Source organism: Leptonychotes weddellii, chromosome 14 (genome assembly GCF_054177405.1).
Source record: "Leptonychotes weddellii isolate Sample4059 chromosome 14, ASM5417740v2, whole genome shotgun sequence".
Taxonomy (NCBI): domain Eukaryota; kingdom Metazoa; phylum Chordata; class Mammalia; order Carnivora; family Phocidae; genus Leptonychotes; species Leptonychotes weddellii.
The window spans coordinates 69,526,290-69,546,323 of record NC_138382.1 but is presented as its reverse complement, the minus strand read 5'-3'; the positions used below and the strand labels follow the sequence as shown (position 1 = coordinate 69,546,323).

At 38.8% G+C, this 20,034-nt stretch overlaps 1 protein-coding gene and 1 non-coding gene across 5 annotated transcripts in view; both read left to right on the top strand.

Annotated features, from left to right (window-relative positions):
- Nucleotides 1-20,034, top strand: part of RC3H2 (ring finger and CCCH-type domains 2) — a 54,212-nt gene that overhangs the window by 23,222 nt on the left and 10,956 nt on the right. For 2 of the 4 annotated variants that reach the window (XM_031034714.2, XM_031034718.2), the window contains exons 6-15: nt 497-697; nt 1,184-1,316; nt 1,429-1,547; nt 3,012-3,124; nt 9,746-10,054; nt 14,277-14,491; nt 15,305-15,738; nt 16,333-16,503; nt 18,739-18,885; nt 19,215-19,428. In XM_031034714.2, coding sequence (XP_030890574.1) covers nt 497-697; nt 1,184-1,316; nt 1,429-1,547; nt 3,012-3,124; nt 9,746-10,054; nt 14,277-14,491; nt 15,305-15,738; nt 16,333-16,503; nt 18,739-18,885; nt 19,215-19,428 — 2,056 coding nt within the window. The remainder of the gene's footprint in view (nt 1-496; nt 698-1,183; nt 1,317-1,428; nt 1,548-3,011; nt 3,125-9,745; nt 10,055-14,276; nt 14,492-15,304; nt 15,739-16,332; nt 16,504-18,738; nt 18,886-19,214; nt 19,429-20,034) is intronic. The other 2 variants (XM_031034715.2, XM_031034716.2) reach the window with 2 other exon arrangements.
- LOC115943025 (small nucleolar RNA SNORD90) lies at nt 985-1,096 on the top strand. The gene has a single exon (XR_004077619.1). It is a non-coding gene; the product is annotated as a small nucleolar RNA SNORD90 (small nucleolar RNA).

The following is a 20,034-nucleotide window of genomic DNA, read 5'->3' as shown; positions in this document are numbered from 1 at the left end:
ATTCTTCTCTAGCCTCTTAGTCTTTAATTCTATGTGCTCTGCTCTTTCATTTTTCTATTTCACCACTTGCTACTCTTGTTAGGATTCTGTTTCTTACCTGGAAACGCCTATTCATTCTTCAAGACTCAGTTCATGCAGCCTTCAAGATGGGGAAGCCTCCTCTGTTATCCCTTCCTTCTCCCCCAAGTCAGATTTAATTGCCTTTCCTTTATGTTGCCATGGAGCATTATAAGAGCATGTATACTATAATTTTTTGTTTACAAGTGTCTTCTCTATCAGCTGCTGAGTTCATTGAAAGAAGGAAAAACTATGTACTGGGTTATGTAAGGTCTGCTTTGTTCCAAAAAGAATTTGTGATAAGGACATTCTCCTCTTTGCACCTTCTTTTGTCTGGTGTCTGATATCTGTACTCTCCCCCACCAAAAGAATTGATTGGAGAAGGAGGGAGAGCAGACCAATTCTGATAGGGTTTTTTTTTCTCCTTTCTATTTCTTAGGTTACCAAAAGGGATGAAGATTCTTCTCTGATGCAGCTAAAGGAGGAATTTCGGAGTTATGAAGCATTACGCAGAGAACATGATGCCCAAATTGTTCATATTGCTATGGAAGCAGGACTCCGCATTTCACCTGAGCAGTGGTCTTCACTTCTGTATGGTGACTTGGCACATAAATCACACATGCAGTCTATCATTGATAAGGTTTGTGAAATTAGTGATGTTTGTTTTATATCATTGCTGTTACTTAGAAGAGCATTGCAATCTTCTAAAGGAACTAAAGAGACAACTAGTTGGAGATTCCTGTGTTTTAAGTATCAGACTGTGTATTATTTTATCTTTATTTCTTTTTATTATTTTTCTAACTTTCAAAATAAACGACGGGAGGCAATAGGGAAGCACATATAGGATAGTAGCATAAAAGCAGCCTGGCTTTCAGAGTCTGTTGTTTATCTGTGTTTTGACCCCAGAGAGCTAATATAGCTTATAATAAGTAAGTTTTCTAAGTGTCTAATGATGAATTTCATAGGGCAGATTCTGAGGTGAAAATTTCATTCATCATTGATAACTCCTACTATGGAATCTGAAGGCACTTGAAAACCTGTTTAGTATGTTGACTAAATGAAGCATTTGAATATAGATGTGTCATAAGAAGCAGAGTAAAAGCCATTCTCTTGTCTGTTTTGTTAGCTGCAGTCTCCAGAATCATTTGCAAAGAGTGTCCAGGAATTGACAATTGTTTTGCAACGAACGGGTGACCCAGCTAACTTAAATAGACTGAGGCCTCATTTAGAGCTTCTTGCAAACATAGACCCTAATCCAGGTATGTGAAAAAATATTCAGTTGCTTATACTTTTTCTGCCCTTGAGGTAAATAACACAAGAGAATTACTGCTAACAAATTTTTCCCCCCATCCCCTTGACGGCTTATTTTAGATGCTGTTTCACCAACTTGGGAGCAGCTAGAAAATGCAATGGTAGCTGTTAAAACAGTGGTTCATGGCCTTGTGGACTTCATACAAAATTATAGTAGGAAAGGCCATGAGACACCTCAGGTAAGCACATTCATTGCACTTCTGACTGCTGTTACCTCTAACAGAGCTTCATCCTGAACATCTTGAACAAGCTTTTCGGTTAATGGACTTCTTACGTGACTCTGCTCTTTTAGGTTTCTATTATCTCTGTTCTTTTGAGAGAAACTCAAGTTTTAGTATACCTGATAATTCATAGCATGGCACAACCATGGGGAGAGTATTTTTTTTTTTTTTAAGATTTTATTTATTTGACAGAGACACAGCGAGAGAGGGAGCACAAGCAGGGGGAGTGGGAGAGGGAGAAGCAGGCTTCTGCTGAGCAGGGAGCCTGATGCAGGGCTCAACCCCAGGACCCTGGGATCATGACCTGAGCCGAAGGCAGACACTTAACGACTAAGCCACCCAGGCGCCCCCATTGGGAGAATATTTTGAATATGAGTTCACTGTCAATGTTTTGACCAAGTACAGCTCAATGATTCCTTCCAGATATTTTGTCTAATTCTTTTCTAATGTAGGGAAATCATCACTTTTTTCTCCATTGCTCTCATACAAATGAATATCTGTTTGTAAATGTGTGGAGTTAGAATTTTTAAAATATTTGCAATGTACTTTAGAAGGAGTTGCTTAAGGCATAATCTTTTATTCTAATAATTATGCCCACTTATTACGTCACTGTGAGCCAAGTTCTTATGTTCAGTATTTTATTTATATAATTTCTAATCCTCACAGCCACCTGCAAGATAATTGCTGTTCCCAAGCTAAAGTTTAAAGAGGTTAAATAACAAATCTAAGGTCCTGGTGACAGTAAGTGACAGAGCTGGGATCAAATCTACTCCAAAGTGATCTTTGCACTCTTTTACCCTTATTCTATTAGAAAACATTATAATATTCAAACATTAACTGACAGATAAATGTTTCATCTTTATTAAGGTCACAGAAATTACAATGCCATCTTAAATTTTGATGCAGTTATAGCTGTTATGATGAGGCTTTTATATTTTGCCTCATTGTTTTTATGAACTTAAACAGCTCTAAGCCTAAGAAGAGAGCTGTACCCTCAAGCTGACAAATAAATTAGTTTCATAAATTTTCACTTTCAGGGGAAATTATATTCTACCTCTCCTGGGAGAGTTTTAAGTGGACAAAGCTTATGCCTTTTTAAGTGCTTTTTAAATCATTTGTTTTGGTATCATTTTAAGACAGCAATGAATTGAGGAGAAAATCTTGTATTTTTGTGGGCATTATGTTGCCTGACAAATAAATAGACATAACATTTGAACCAGTTTCAGATAATCCTCAGAAGGAATATTTAAAATGGCAGTTCAGAGTTACCCTGTGTAATGCCTAATGGGAAATGGTGGAATGGCAGTTGCTTCAGCACAAGAATTACTTCTCTAACATGAAAAAGAATTAAAGCGGTAAATCATAAAATTCTGAAATCCCAAGAGTCCTCACTTTTCCACACACCAATTTTCTTTTTTGTAGCCTCAGCCAAACAGCAAATACAAGACTAGCATGTGCCGAGATCTGCGTCAGCAAGGAGGGTGTCCCCGAGGAACAAATTGTACTTTTGCCCATTCTCAGGAAGAGCTTGAAAAGTAAGTTATGAAAATTCTTTTTCATATGGGTTTAATTTGGGGTCATTATGAAAGTGTCCTGTGTAGTCTCAAAGTTTATGGTGGGTTTTGCAGATGTGATTAAGTTCACATTGTAGAGTTCCTTAGATTGCAAGATAATCTTTTCTTTTGAAACTATACCTTCTCACTTCTGGGAGCAAGATTAACATGATAAGTGATTTAGAAGCTTATTCAAGGGTCATACTTTAAAGCATTGTATAGCTGGAATCCATGTTTTTGTTAAGCACCTGTGCAGAACAAAACACCCCTCCGTGCAATCTTATTTGTCAGGTTCAGTTGAAGATAACGGCAAAGTCCCAGGTAAAACAGTACAGCAGATACATTTTCTTTTTATGGCTTTTGGTCTTTTTAGCATAGGTATTGTCCAAGTTTCTGTTTTTTGTTTTTTGGGGTTTATTTCTTTATTTGAGTGAGAGCGAGAGAGAGAGCTTGAGCGGGGGAGAGGGGCAAAGGAGAAGGAGAGGAAGAAGCAGTAGTTGTCCCATCCCCCTCCCTCCGAGCAGGGAGCCCAGAACCCTGAGATCATGGTCTAAGCCGAAGGCAGACACTTAACCAACTGAGCCACTCAGGTGCCTCTGTTGCCAAAAAATTGATTCCAGCCTTTCTATTGAAGCAACCTGTGTATCAACTCTTAGTGGACATCTCCCTTTTGTTTTTAGACACTTGAAGCTCAAGTTGAGCTAATTTTCTCCTCCCATACATCCTCTCCCACCTTTCATTCTGCTCTCCCCCAGTGTACTGTTCAGCCAGTTACACATGCCATGTTAAAGGCACCATCTTTGTCACCTTTCATCTGCTTGTCTTACTTAGTCAACAAGTCAGTTCAGCTTCCTGCCTGTATGTTTCTCAATTCTTCTTTCCATCCTTATAGTCCAAATTATCATCCCCTTTTCTCGATCTGTGATTGCCTTCTAACTAGTCTTCTTACAGCTATTGTTGCCTACCCCAAACCCATCATTCCCCACAAAACAGGGAGAATTTTGTACATTAAGCTCATTGCAGATAATGAGAAACAGGTGGTTTCTCATACCCTGTGGATAAAGTTATAAAATCTAGATTGTGGACCCTGCATCATCTATATGCCTACCTTTCTGATCTCATCTCACAGTGCTCCTGAATATATTTTATACTCAGGCCACGCTTACCTTCTGACAGTGCCTGGAATGCATCATGTTCCTTCCCACCTTAGGTCTTCTACGTCATGTTGTTCCTTGGGGCCTTGCCTTTGGAGCTTTTCTTTTGCCTAGCTTATCCTTCACTTTTTTGGGGGGTCTTCCCAATATTACATACTAAACCAGGTTCCTCTTTATCATGCTTATCAAAATTATGGTTAAATTATGGTAAATTTTATGTCAAGGTCCAGATAGTAAATATTTTCATTTTGGCGGATCATGCAGTGAACTGTCACAACCGCTCAATTCTGCCATTGTAGCAAAAAAGCCGCCATAGTGCATAAAACGGGCATAGCTATATACTTCATTTACAACAGACAGGCAATTTTGGCCCACAAGAGGTAGCTTGCTGACCCCTCATCTATTGACTGTCTGCCTTGTTGCTGTGTAAGCTCAATGGACTGTATCTATCTTGTTGATTATGGTCTCCTCTCCTCAGTTGCTGGCACTGGGCCCTGTACGTAATGAGCTCCGCAGCAGCAGCAATATGATAGGTGATATGTGTGTCTGCATTAAAAAGAAGAGTAGAAACATGCTTCTCTTCTCTGTTTTTCCCCCTACTGGAAGAGCCTAGAGAGGTTATAGGAGTCCTAAGACAAAAAGATGCTGTTTGCACCCAGTCTAAGCATCTCTGTATATAGAGTTTTATATTGGGCTGGTTTTTGAGATTCTAGGAGATCTATTGAGCTTGCCCATACCTGAAATAGAGCTTCTTAGTGAAAGTAGAACTTTTTAGGGGACCTTGCTTGGGTGTACTTAGACTTAACAAAGTCAGAGGAGAAACTGTGATTTCATTGCCATTCGACCCATAACTGGTACCCCAGCTGAAGATCCATTTTATCTCTTATGTCTTCAAGCTGGCTTTCTGCTCTCCATCTCCATTACCTACTTCAGAATTTTATTATCTCTTGTCTGAAATTATAATAGTAGTAGTATAAAAATAATAATCATAGCCAAATTAATTGGTCTCATTTGGTGTCAGGTACCATTTTTAGTGTTTCACATGTGTTCACCCAATTTATCAATTTAGTACTCTAATGGCCTTTAACCTGGCATCTCCTTATGTTCAACCTGGCTATTTCATTGCTACCAAGATTTTCTTTTGCAAATAAGCATCTAATCATGTCCATCTTCTGTTTTACATTCTAAATTGGTTCCTCAGTATATCACAGGATCTGGTCCTAATCTAGCTTTCCAGCCTTACTCTACCTTTTGCAGTTTTTATTTTTTTAAGGTACATCTTGTTAATCACTGTTTACTACTACACAAATTCTTTCATTCTTTCCCTTGCACATGTTGTTCCTCTATATCATATGCTTTTCTCTTCTCTATTTGGAGAGCTCCTGTTCCTAGTCATACTCCGATGTCAGCTTCCTTCTGAGGACTTCCCTGACTTCCCAGGCAGTGTTAGTTGCTTCCTTCACTGTGCCGGTGTAGTGCTTTATACTTTGTAACATCCAGTTCTCTTGTCATACTGCAATTATTTATTTGCATGTGTGTATTTTCACTGGACTTCACTTATCCTATGGGTAATTAATCTTGATATTTTCTTCACTTAGCAAGTATCTGTTACGTAAATTCAGTATATTTATGTTGAAAGAGCAAATAATCTATAATTCCTATTTCCAGCCAGCCTCACAGTCTCTGTTGGTGTGTGAAAAAAGAAGAAAAAACAGGGTGATACCAAGGATTAAGGAGGTGGAAGATGTCACTATCCTATTGGCTAAAAAAATACACGTTGCTACCTATCTCTGAGTTTTTGAGGGTAGAACCTTTGTCTTATTTCACATAATACACCAGGAGCAAACATTTGTTTTACTTAAATAAATTTTACTCCAGCCTGTTTTAACTACTATGCATCTCTCTAACCAAACTAAATGTAAATTCCCAACAGTCTCCTGAGTATTAGAATCGTGTTTCCAAGAGTTGCTGCATTCTGGAGAGTGTCAAAAGCCTGGGATCAACCAGTTCAACAGATATTTATAAAAGTGATTGTTAAGTGCCAGGTACTATTTGAGATGCTTATAGTGGAGGAAGAGGAACAGTAAACATGTAAATACAATTTCAGTTACTGATAAAATACTTTAAGAACGTCTGAGGTGGAAACAAACTTGGCATGCGTGGGAACTAGAAACAAGACCAGTGTGTCTGGAAGATGGAGAATGAGAAGAACAACAAAAGATAAGACTGGAGAGGTAGGCAAGGGCCAGATCATACTGGCTTTATGGACCATGGTGAGGAATTTGGAAGCCATTGTAGGGTTTTATTCAAATGCAATGATGAGGATTTGGGGGTTTTTTTTTTATCTTATTTATTTATTTTTAAAGGTTTTATTTATTTGACAGAGACACAGCTAGAGAGGGAACACAAGCAGGGGGAGTGGGAGAGGGAGAAGCAGGCTCCTGGCTGAGCAGGGAGCCCCATGCGGGGCTTGATCCCAGGACCCTGGGATCATGACCTGAGCTGAAGGCAGACGCTTAACAACTGAGCCACCCGGGCGCCCCAAATCTTACTTATTTTTTAAGTAAGCTCTATGCCCAACATGGGGCTTGAACTCAGGAGCCTGATCAAATCAAGAGTCACATGCTCTACCAACTGAGCCAGCCAGCCAACCCGCAACAATGAGATTTTAATTTTGTCTTAGAAATGTCACTAAGTGCATGGCTGGAGACCAATTAAATTACTACAGTGGTTGAGGCACAGGATTGGTATCTTGGTCCTAGGACCATAGTAATGAAAATGATGAAAAGTGATCAGATTGGGGATGTATTTTGGAAGTACGGTTGATAGAACTGATAGATTGAATGTGGACTTTAAAAATCAAGAATGACTCCAAGGTTTGGGACCTGCATAACCAAGTAGTGTATTTTACTGAGATGGGAAATGCTTTTGGGGTAGAAAATCAGTAGTTTGTTCTCTTGGCTATATGAAGTTAGAGGCTTACTCCACATTCATGCAGCAAATATTTATTGAACACCTAGTATGCACAGGTACTATATGATGTGCTGAAGGTAGAGTGGTGGGTAAGAAAGGCAAAAATCCTTGCTCTCATGGGACTTACATTGTAGTAGAGAAGATTGACATAAAGCAAATAATTAGAAAGCATGATATTTGGTACTGATCTGTGCTATGAAGAAAAATAACACAAGGTATGGAGAAAGAGAACGATTGGGAAAGGGGAGATATTTTAGATAAGATGGTCTGGGAAGGTATCTCAGAGGATATGACATGTACGGAGACACCTGAATGAAGTGATGATGTCCTAGAACAACAGATCGTTACAGGAGTGGAGTCTTTGCAAAGGCAGATGGGCTTGGGACCTGGGGCTCAAGTGGAGATGGGCCCTTGGTAGAACCCAAGCGGCAAGATTGGCCTGAGTTAGGAGCCAGGAGCTCTTCATCCCTTTTTCAGAGGAGCATGTGGTTACAGATGCAGGAAGGTTACTGGACTTGGTGGTGAAAGAAGTAATTCTCCTCTGGTCTCAACTATTTTCTCTGTGAAGTGGGAGGTGGTATCATCAGTGGTGGAGGAGCTGTGGAGAGTGGAGGTGGAAAGGATGTTAGAGATGGGAAAGTGAATTTAGTAGAGAAGTGTATTAATGTATTGCTTGGCCATTTTAAATAATTGATCATAATTTTGAAGGGAGTCTAGAGAGCCATGATGGCATAGTTTTTCTCCACCAACATTCAGCTGCCAGGGAGCAGGCCCAGAATAAGAGAGTAAGTGAAGAATCAGATTAGGGTTTTACCAGGTGAGTTCCAACAGGGGGAGTTGAAGGTACTTACAAGGGAGGAATTAATGGTAGATAGTGGATTCAAAGCTGGGTGAGGCAGGGAGTGAGTACTTCAGGGAGCTCAAAGATGATTTTAAAAGAATAGGAAATAAGTGGCTGTTTCAAGCGTGAGGGCCAGATCCTAAGTCCAAGTCTTTAGCTTCCTAGTTGCTAGAAGTCCAATATGTATCCTGACTTGTCACTTACTTTACCTCCCTTAGTTAAGGTTTTACTTCTTACAACTCTTCTCTTTTAAGGTACTCACAATTAAACCTTTTGTTTTTTGCCTGCCAGAGTAATCTTAAGGATAGCTGAGATTTGTCCTTTGAGGATGGAAAGCAAGGAGCAGCTGGGTATTTTGTGCAAGAACCTTTGAGATGAAGAATGAAGAGCAGGTTTCAGAGAGCATGTTGAGGAAAGTGCAGGCCCCTCCACATCACCAAACTGCCTTTCTAAAATATAGGTCTGCTTGTACCCTACTCATAATCACTGGTTCCCCAGAATATCTCTGAGATGACATATGTAGATTGGCTATAACTGTTGTCTTCTTTTTTTTTTTTTTTAACTTTGTGTTCTGTCACTGCACCCCCAGCCAGTCTCGTCTGGGGACACTTGTCTTTTATTGAGCTCCACATGCCTCTGTCAGTGAGTGTGTGTGTGTGTGTGTGTGTGAGAGAGAGAGAGACAGAGGGAGAGGGAGGGAGGAAGAAGAGCAGGATTGAATAATAAGGCTGTTTGTAGATATTGAGGGACTGAAAGGGAGGGATTGTGAAGGCATTGCTCATCACTAATGCTATTTATATTTAATTACCATATGTTTGATTATGTATAACATTAATATCAGATTAATTTAGGCTTATGTAATTATGACTTCAAATGTGTGTAGTTTTTCTTTTCATGTAACAGTTGTTCACTTTAAAGTATTAGAGGAAACATTGACTAGGACTACATTATAATGAAGTTTTTGAATTGTACAAGTGAAACAGATTTTCTTAAATCGACTCCAAGATCAAATTGCTTTATATATTAAGAGTGTTATATTTGACCACTATAGATAAAACCCTGAAATTAATATCGGAAAAGTCTTTAATCCAAATCCTTTTTACTTCAGGCATAAACTTAATCTGAAAAATATAATACTAAATTTCCATATTTTGGTATAGCGTTTAAGAATGAGTTTTGGTTTCATAATTTTTTTAATTTATATAATGCTCTAATCATTTGGTAATAACAGAACTTTGCCAACTTTTTCATACCTTTTCTCTTCATTTTGCATTGCTAAGTAAATTTGGTATGGTTCCTTTCATTTTTATATAATGTACTTTATATTCCAATTATATAAAATTTTCAAAAGAATCTCTTCTTATTCCCTCAAAAGGTTTCTTTGAATACATGTGTATTTTGCTTGCTGTATTAATTATGTGCCTACATATATGTTTGTGGGGGGGCATATGTATTTTCATGTGGCATCTATCACAGCAGAGTTTGATGTAGACTGTATTTGATATTTAGCTGAAGAAACTTTTCTTTAAAGCTGTTCCTCCTATTTAAATCTTTTCCCATTGTCTTTTTTTTTTTCTCCTTTCAGGGTAAGATTTAGTGAAATATTCACTGATATGTTGATTGTTTTTGAAACAGGTATCGATTAAGGAACAAAAAGATCAATGCAACTGTAAGAACATTTCCTCTTCTAAATAAAGTTGGTGTAAACAACACTGTCACAACCACAGCCGGAAATGTCATTTCTGTCATAGGAAGTACTGAAACAACGGGGAAAATTGTTCCAAGTACAAACGGAATTTCAAATGCAGAAAACAGTGTTTCCCAGCTAATCCCACGTAGTACTGACAGTACGTTAAGAGCTCTGGAGACTGTGAAGAAGGTGGGGAAGGTTGGCACTAATGGTCAGAATGCTACTGGGCCTTCTGCAGAATCCGTCACTGAAAAGTAAGTATTAGGTAAAAATGGTTACTGTGAGTTTTTTAGAAATGCTTGAGTATTTTTATTTATCCCAAGGGAAAGAAGTTAATCAGAATTTTTATGCAGAATGTTTCACATAGTAGAAAAAGCACTAAATGCCAAAAAATTTGAGTTTTAGTCCTGGTTCTGCAGTTGAATAGCTCTGTGACCTTAGAAAGTCACTTCAGCTCTGGGTTTTGTTTTCCTCGACTATAAACTAAAGAGGCTGGGCCAGAACTGGTTTTTGGTTTTTTTTTTTCCCACACTTACTTCTTTGAACTATAGGATTGAGTCCATAGAAGGGCCAGAAAGGAACTAAGTAGAAACCTAAGCAAGGTGAGATGCTGAGCCTCCAGCCTCTGCTGCAGTCAGAACAGTTCCTCTCTGTACTCCATAATGATGTGTGGTAGTTAAGAGGGGCCTCTTGAGAGCCAAACTCTCTGGGTTCAAATTCTGGCTCACTGTTTTCTAGCTGTTTGATCTTAGGCCAATTAATCTGTCTTCCTCAGTTTACTCATCCATAAAATTTGTACAAAAATAGCAACTACTACATATGTTGGTTGTGCGGATTTGTGAATTGTTAAGTGTGATGCTTTGAACAGTGCCTGCCCAATAGCACTCAATAAATATCTGTTGTTGTTATTATTATTACCAATATTGTTGGGTTTCAGCATAAGAAAGGGTTTTGGTGCTTTAAGAAAAAAGTTTTACAACTTTCTAACAATCTGAAAAGTTATTTCCACCTCTAAAATCTCATGCTTTGGTATTATTGTAGGGTCTTAAAATCTGAGTTTTAACATGTTCAGATTTTGTTGCCCCTGTCAGTGTTTATTATATGCCTTCTAGAAAATTATATGTAATATGATAATGTAATACTAGGTAATTGTATGGAATATTGAAGAGACCAGCCCTTTAGAACTGAAAGTTTTGTTAGGGACTGGTTAAAATAAGATTAGATAGATAGGTTGGCACCAGATTATGGAGACCTTGTGTTACATATATGTTTAGAAAACGAACTTTTGAAGGGTTTTGGCAAGGTAACGTAGAACTGTTTTATAACCATACAGTGGAATGTATTCAGCCATAAAAAAGGAGTGAAGTACTAGTACATACTACAGTATGGTGAACCTTGAAAACTATGTTAAGTGAAAGAAGCTAGATATAAAAGGCCATATATTATAGAATTCCATTTATGTCATTGTCCAGAATAGGCAAATCCATAGAGACCGAAAGTAAATGAGTGGTTGTCAGGGGCTGGGGAGTGAATGCTAACAAGGAGAGATTTCTCTCAGGGCTGATGGAAGTGTCTCAGGATTAGTGGTGATGGTCCTTGTACATCCTTGTGAACATACAGAACATCACTGAATTGTATACCTTCAAAAGGTAAATTATATCTCAGTTTTTTAAATGATAAGACTAGGGAAAAAACTTTTAAAAAATCTAAATCAGGGACGCCTGGCTGGCTCAGTTGGTTAAGCGTCTGCCTTCGGCTCAGGTCATGATCCCAGGGTCCTGGGATCGAGTCCCGCATCAGGCTCCCTGCTCTGCAGGGAGCCTGCTTCTCCCTCTGCCTCTGTCTCTCTCTCTCTCTCTCATGAATAAATAAATAAAATCTTTAAAAAAAAAAATCTAAATCATTCATTCAAAAATTATGGATCTTCCACGTACCCAACACCAGCCACTTGGTGGAAATGTAATGAAAATGAACTAGATACTACTACTCCCTGCTTCTAAGATGGGACTTACAGTGTGGTTTGGGATGCAGATGTAAACAGACCATACAATATATTCTGAGAGGTACTATAATGGAGTTGTGTTCCAAGTATTATTAGAACACAAAAAAAGAATACCATTCTGCAGGAAGTCACTGTGGAAGGCTCCTTAGAGAATACCTGGCTAGTTCCAGAAACATGGATAGTTGGGAAGGAAGGACTCCTCAGTACAGGAAGCATCACAGGCAAAATCATGTACGCAGGAGAGGCATGCTGCGGAAGAGCCTAGAATCCTGAAAGTCCTGTAGGCTACAGCTGTAGGAATCTAGCTGCCTGACTGGAATGTGACTGAAGGCTAGCGTTTTCCTTAAGTCTGATTTTTACAGATAGTTTGCACGATCTCATGAGGCTATGAATCTATGAAATCTTGTCATGGATTTTGATACCTTTTTGCTGACAAGTCTAAAAATTTGCCATTTCAAAGTACTTACCCAAATTTTATAGTATATAACATTTTGATATGGAAGGACCAGAAAACCTGTGTAAAGCACATTGCATAGTGCCTGGAATGTGCTCAGTAATTGCTCAATAAAAGTTAGTATATTACTATTATAAGGAAATCCTAATTATTTTCCTTGTTGCCTTTAACTGCAAAGAATAAACATAGCCCTAAAATATCTTTAAACTGTAAGTCAGTAAATTTGTATCTACTATTATTACCCACAGTTCCTTAGTTATTTTCATTTTACACATAGAAGTAAACATCTGCTAGACTAATCTGCTGTGTTAGACTTAAAAGCAGCCCATACTCCTTGTTTATATTCTAGCTTTAAAAGGACTTCTCTAGTTTGAGAAAAACCCTCTACTCTACTTGGGATGCAGCATACTGAATTCCTGCATCATTAACAAGTGCATTTTCTGGAGCCACCACATATCTAAGCTCTTAAAGTTGGACTTTTTTTTTTAAAGATTTTATTTGAGAGAGGGAGAGCACAAGCAGGGAGGAGGGGCAGAGGGAGAGGGTAGAAGCAGACTCCCCACTGAGCAGGGAGCCCAATGTGGGCTCGATCTCAGGACCCTGGGATCATGACCTGAGCCAAAGGCAGATGCCTAACTGACTGAGCCACCCAGGTGCCCTAAAGTTGGACGTCCTTCTTAATAGGACATAAGAAAGCCATGATGAGATCCTCTGGAACTGATTGCTTGGCGACTCAACAAAGAAAATCCTTTGTTTAAAAAAAATAATAAGTTTATGTATTCAGTTTAATGAGTAACCATATATTGGCATTTTGATCATCCACTAGTTATTTACTGACTACCTACTCTGTGGCAGGAACTGTTTCATTTGTTCAACAGATATTTACTGAGGAACTACTGTGTGCCAGGAATTCTTGTAGATATAACACTTAACAAAAATCTGGAGAGACTGCAATTAACGAACTAGACAAAAATGAGGCCCCTGGGTGGCTCAGTGGGTTAGGCATCCAACTCTTGATTTTGACTCAGGTCTCGATCTCAGGGTTGTGAGATTTAGCCTCACGTCAGGCTCTGTGCTGGGTTTGGAGCCTGCTTAAGATTCTCTCTCTCCCTCTGCCCCTTCCTCCCCAAAAGGACAAAAATGGCCTTTTCTCAAGGAGTTTACATTTCAAAATGTCTATCTAGCTCTTAATAGAACAACCTTTCTTTTACAGTCTGTCTTCTTTGTCCCAAAGAATTCTGGTGGACTGCAGTGGGCCCTTGAACAACCCAACCCCTGTGCAGTCCGAATTTCGAGTGCAAGTTTTGACTTCCCAAAAACATAACTACTAATAGCCTACTGTTGACCAGAGGCCTTACCGATAACATATTGTTGATTAACACAGATTTTATAGGTTATATATACTATGTACTGTATTCTTGCCATAAAGTTAGCTAGAGAAAAGAAAATGTCATTAAGAAAACATAAGGAGGGGTGCCTGGCTCAGTCAGTAAAACATGCAACTCTTGATCTCAGGGTCATGAATTTGAGCCTCACATTGAGGGTAGAGTTTACTTAAAAAAAAACAAAAAGTATTTTAAAAAAAAGAAAATACATTTATAGTACTATATTCATTGAAAAAAATCTGCATGTAAGTGGACCTGTGCATTTCAAACCTGTGTTGTTCAAGGGTTAACTGTATATTGCTTCTGTTGAGAACTAAGTAATTTTTTTTTATTTTCTCTAGGAAAAATATGTTGTTTAAGAATGAGTAAAAAGGGATTGATGGGTCACACTAGTGCCTGGGATTTGTTTGCATTTCTTTTTGCCTTCACCAGAATATGAGATCTGTTACTATGATTCTATGAATGAGCAGTGGAAGGTGGCAATGAAATTCATTGCCTAATTTTTCGCTGTGGAAGTACCTAAAGTTTTTCCTATTAGTGGTTTCACTATATAATTTTATGAAAAATTCCTTCTGAGGAAGACAACAGTTACAGACAGTGATTTATTCTTTGTTCTTGATAAATTCTCTCTCCAGTAAAATTGGCTCTCCACCCAAGACTCCTGTAAGTAATGTAGCGGCTACCTCAGCTGGGCCTTCTAATGTTGGAACAGAGCTGAATTCTGTGCCTCCAAAATCCAGCCCATTTATAACTAGAGTACCAGTATATCCTCAGCACTCTGAAAACATTCAGTATTTTCAAGATCCAAGGACTCAGATACCCTTTGAAGTCCCACAGTACCCACAGACAGGTAAGTAATTTTAGATAGTTCTAAGAAAAAAAAACTGTAATATAACATTTGTTGTCCTTAGGTAAGTAAGTGAATCACTTAATCACGTACCTAGAATATCTGCATGAAGAAATTAATTGGGGTGCCTGGGTGGCTCAGTTGGTTAAGCGTCCAGCTTTAAATCTCAGGTCAGGTCTTGATCTCAGGGTCATGAGTTCAGGCCCTGTGTTGGGCTCCTTGTTGGGTATGGAGCCTACTAAAAAAAAAAAAAAAAAATTAATGCTTTGGACTAAGTTTTCTTTCTGCCCTAAGAATTGATGATTCTACATGCCAATAGTTTTAAGATTCTCCTTCCTATGCATCAAATTTAGGGTCCATGGATGAACTTCAGGGAGTTTTGTGAATCCCTTGAAACAGTTTGCAGAATGTTTGGCTTATATATACTTATGTATAATTTTGGAAAGACAATGCACAACTTACATAGATTTTGAAAGCTCTTTAATCTCTGCTCCCCAAAAGTTAGGAGTCAATAATGTAACTAATTACTTAATCCAAAACCTGTGGCAATAGATGCCCTAGAAGGAAACTTACCAGCCATCTGTTAATAGCTCTGTCTTGGGTTTTTGAGGAGCAGTTTAACAAAATAGTGAACTTTAATGATTTTCATATAGTAGTTATGTCTTGAAAGTATGTAGTTTCTTTCTAAAGCAGGGGTAATTAAGGTTCAAAGCTTACTTTCTTTTCCCACATTAAAGGCTGCTTTAGACTTAAACCTTTGTAAAATGTTGGATTTTACTGAGATTACATTAAGTATTCCTCTTTCTGATTTTCAAGGCTACTACGCACCCCCTCCAACGGTGCCAGCCGGTGTGGCTCCCTGTGTTCCTCGCTTTGTGAGGTCCAGTCATGTTCCAGAGTCCTCCCTCCCACCTGCTTCTATGCCATATGCCGATCAGTACAGCACATTTTCCCCTCGAGATCGAATGAGTTCTTCTCCTTACCAGCCCCCTCCTCCGCAGCCATACGGACCAGTTCCTCCAGTACCTTCTGGAATGTACGCGCCTGTGTATGACAGCAGGCGCATCTGGCGCCCGCCGGTGTACCCGCGAGATGACATTATTCGGAGCAGTTCCTTACCTCCAATGGACGTGATGCCCTCGTCTGTTTACCAGGCGTCCTTGCGAGACAGATATAACTCACTAGATGCGTATTACTCCGTGGCTTGTCAGCCACCAAGCGAGCCAAGGACAAGTGTGCCTTTACCAAGGGTAAGTGATGACGGAAATAGGAGAGCACTACTGTCATGTGGTGGGTAAGAGCCTGCTGTCACACACAGGGACACCACCCTGGTACCGTTGCTGGCTCCTCCACTTACGAATTGTGTGACGGACAGAAGTTACATGACTTCTCTGTGTCAGGTTCTTCGCATCTGGTGGCAGCGATAGTAGTACCTACCTCATAAGGCTGTTGTGAGGATTAAATCAGAAAAAGCCCTTAGAATGGGACCTGATACATATTAATGCTCAATAAATGTTATGCTTGGATAGGAAACTGAGGGCAAAGTAAAAAGAAATCTCCAAAATAGGACAGAGCCTATTTTCAGTATCCCCATGTAGGTAGAAATGACTTCCCTAAACCAGAAAACTGAGTGCTCGGATATTACTTTTAACATCACTGGACTCAATATTAACCCTTCCATTTAAATGTGTGGAGAACAGACTAAAGTGACTTCCCTACGGTATTTTTTCTTTTTTTTTGGTCCCAACGATATAATAAACTGTTAACATTATTTCCGCAGAGCATAGTTAAATTTATTTACTGCTCCCTAGATGATTAAGATTGTTTCTTTTATCCCCCCTTAGGAACCTTGTGGTCATTTGAAGACCAGTTGCGAGGAGCAGATAAGAAGAAAGCCAGAGCAGTGGGCACAGTACCACACTCAGAAAGCACCTCTTGTCTCTTCAACTCTTCCTGTGGCAACACAGTCACCAACACCACCTTCTCCTCTATTCAGTGTAGACTTTCGCACTGATGTAAGAAAGGTCTTAATCACTTCATGTTGCAAGGACAGGTCAGACACCTGACCTCAGAGCACTCCTTCAAACCAGGCTTAGCTGTGTTGGCCATTTTGCAGTGGTTTGGTGTGCAGTCGAGTCTGCTTAGTTCCGTGAACACTGAGCATGTAATGAGCAGTACAGTTAGGCACTGTCAGACTCAGAAGACCATGAAATCACAATCCTCTTCCCACCAAGAATTGAGTCTTTCCAGCAGTGTAGTTCTCATTGTTTTTCTGGTTTTAATTAATAAGATGTATATCTACCATTTATTGAGCACCTACTTGTGCCAGGCACTGTACTAAGCATTTACATAATGCTATTTTATTTAATTCTCACAAAAATCTTAGGGGGCAGGTATTAAATCTCTATTTTTTTTTAGGAATCTTACTCAGAGAAATTAAGTAATTTGCCCAGGTAGTAAATCTGGCAGAGGCATTTCTTCCCTACTTCACAAAAGGTGCAGAAATGCCTACTGTTTTATTTGTGCAGTTTTCTGTCACCGTTAACTGTTGTTCTTGTTACAAAACAAGTTTTTGTACTAGGATCATTTCAGTGTGCCCTGTGCCCTGTTGTTTTCAGTACTTTCATATGTAGAACAAACCTTTTTTTTTTTTTTTTTTTTTTTACTTCCTCTAGTTTGGTTTATTTCCCATTCCTACAGGCTCTAATATAAAAAACTTCTTAAAATCTTATTATGAAAAATTTCAAACACATAAAAAGTAGAGAGAATAGTATATAATAAACCCCATGTACCCATCACCCCTAATTATCTGCTTAGCCAGTCTTGTTTCATTTGTACAACCCCTCTTCCCTCTGTATTATTTTGAAGTAATCCTAGACATATATTTTCATCCATAAGTAGTTCAATAAACCATTGAATTTTTAAACTAGATCCAAATTTCTCATCAAACTTAGACTTCTTTAGGGCACCTGGATGGCTTGGTTGGTTAAGCATTCAGCTCAGGTCATGATCTCAAGGTTCTGGGGTCGAGCCCCTTGTTGGGCTTCCTGCTCAGTGGGGAATCTGTCTCTCCCTCTGTCCTTTCCCCAACTCGTTCTGTCTCTCAAGTAAATAAATTTTTAAAAAATCTTTACAAAAAAAAAACTTAGACTTCTTCAAAGCAGCTAAACATCTTGACAACAGTGTAATATGAGTTGCCACTTATTTGATACAAAAATGTATTTACATTTTTTTATACTTTACTGTAAGAAATAAGTATTTCCCTGGGGAGCCTGGCTGGTTCAGCCGGTAGAGCATATGACTCTTGATCTTAGGGTCATGAGTTCAAGCCCTGCACTGGGTGTAGAGATTACGTTTAAAAAAAAAAAAATTATTTCCCTGACACTCAGCTCAGCTGTTTGCTAGCAGTATGACTTTGTATAAGTAATTTAACCTTTTTGGCCTTGGCTTTCTGTATCTGTACAATCAGTAAACTAGATTTAATGATTATTATAACTTTAATATTCTGATCCTATAATAATTTTGACAGTCCCTTTAAAATTTGTCCACTTTCTCTTCTAGTTCCAGAAAGCTGCCTTTGAGTGTTGTTGTTTTTTTTTTTTTAATCCTGCATGGTTTATCCGTTATATTCCCATAGTTTTTTTTTTTTTAAGATTTTTTAATTTATTTATTTGACAGAGAGAGACAGCAAGAGAGGGAACACAAGCAGGGGGAGTGGGAAAGGGAGAAGAAGGCTTCCCGCCAAGCAGGGAGCCCGATGTGGGACTCGATCCCAGGACCCTCATGACCTGAGCCGAAGGCAGGCGCTTAACGACTGAACCACCCAGGCGCCCCTATTCCCAGAGTCTCATGTTGGTCTTTTCTCAAGAGAATGATAAACTACCACTATGGACTGTGGTGTGTGTATGTGTTTTCTTTTGCTTTTTTCATTTTTTGGAGTACCTTGTCCATATTTGAGGCATGCTGTAAATATTTGTTGATTGGTTTTGATGGTATCGGTCAGGGGTTTCTTATGAGTACTGAAAGAACAAAGTAAAAACAGAAGTCATTCTATTTTCTATTAATGAATAATGTAAACACAAAGAATATAGATACTACTTGTTACTAATGACAGTTTTTTATATTAATTATGGAAGGTTTAACTGTTCAATATGAAGTCCTGTATATTCTATAATTGTTACTTTGTATTAGTTACAAGTTTGTAAGTTTGATTTGTACTAATTGACTGTGCCTTTTTTTTTTTTAATCAGTTCTCTGAGAGCGTGAGTGGTACAAAATTTGAAGAAGATCATCTTTCTCATTATTCTCCCTGGTCTTGTGGCACCATAGGCTCCTGTATAAATGCCATCGATTCAGAGCCCAGAGATGTAATTGCTAATTCAAATGCTGTATTAATGGTATGATTTGGGGGGGCGGGGGGATATCATGCATGTTGACTGAAGTTTTAGAGTGATTGAATGCTTTCGTCTTCATATTGTTGCTATATAACTCCTCTGTAAGCAGCAGAGTTATATTTAGGTAAGTCTGAAATAAATTGCATTTGATGTTTAAATTATTTGAGCGTAGTTCGGTGGTTTAAAATAGATGTTGGATTACCATTGAGATCTATAGCTAGTGTTAAATTTACCAGAAAACTTAATTACATGTCTTTTGAAAGCATTAATCTGTACTACTAGCTGAAGTAATTGCCAGCAATCCCTTTATTGATTTTCTTTGGTTTATGCAGGACCTGGACAGTGGAGATGTTAAGAGAAGGGTGCATTTATTTGAAACCCAGAGAAGGACAAAAGAAGAAGACCCAATAATTCCATTTAGTGATGGACCTATCATCTCAAAATGGGGTGCAATTTCCAGATCTTCACGTACAGGTTACCATACCACGGATCCTGTCCAGGCCACTGCTTCCCAAGGAAGTGCCACTAAGCCTATCAGTGTATCAGGTAATCCCCCTTAACTGATATGTTCTAACACTGTGCTTTTTAATCCTCATTTTGTGAGGTACAGAACATTTCCCTCCATTAATAATCCCTGAAAACTCAGAATTACATGGTTTAGCCAGAAGAACATGGCTGGTTAGATAAAATAGAGATCTTTTCTTAAAAATATATGTACACAGGGCACCTGGATGGCTCAGTTGGTTAAGCAACTGCCTTCAGCTCAGGTCATGATCCTGGAGTCCCAGGATCAAGTCCCGCATCGGGCTCCCTCTTCAGCGGGGAGCCTGCTTCTCCCTCTCTCTCTGCCCCTCCCCCTGCTCATGCTCTCTCTCCCATTCTGTCTCTCAAATAAATAAAATCTTTAAAAAAAAAAAATATATATATAGGAAAGAGCCAAGATGTCCATCGACAGATGACTGGATAAAGAAGATGTGGTGTATATATATACAATGGAATATTATGCAGCCATCAAAAGGAATGAGATCTTGCCATTTGCAACGACGTGGATGGAACTGGAGGGTATTATGTTGAGTGAAATAAGTCAAACAGAGAAAGACATGTATCATATGATCTCATTGATATGAGGAATTCTTAATCGCAGGAAACAAA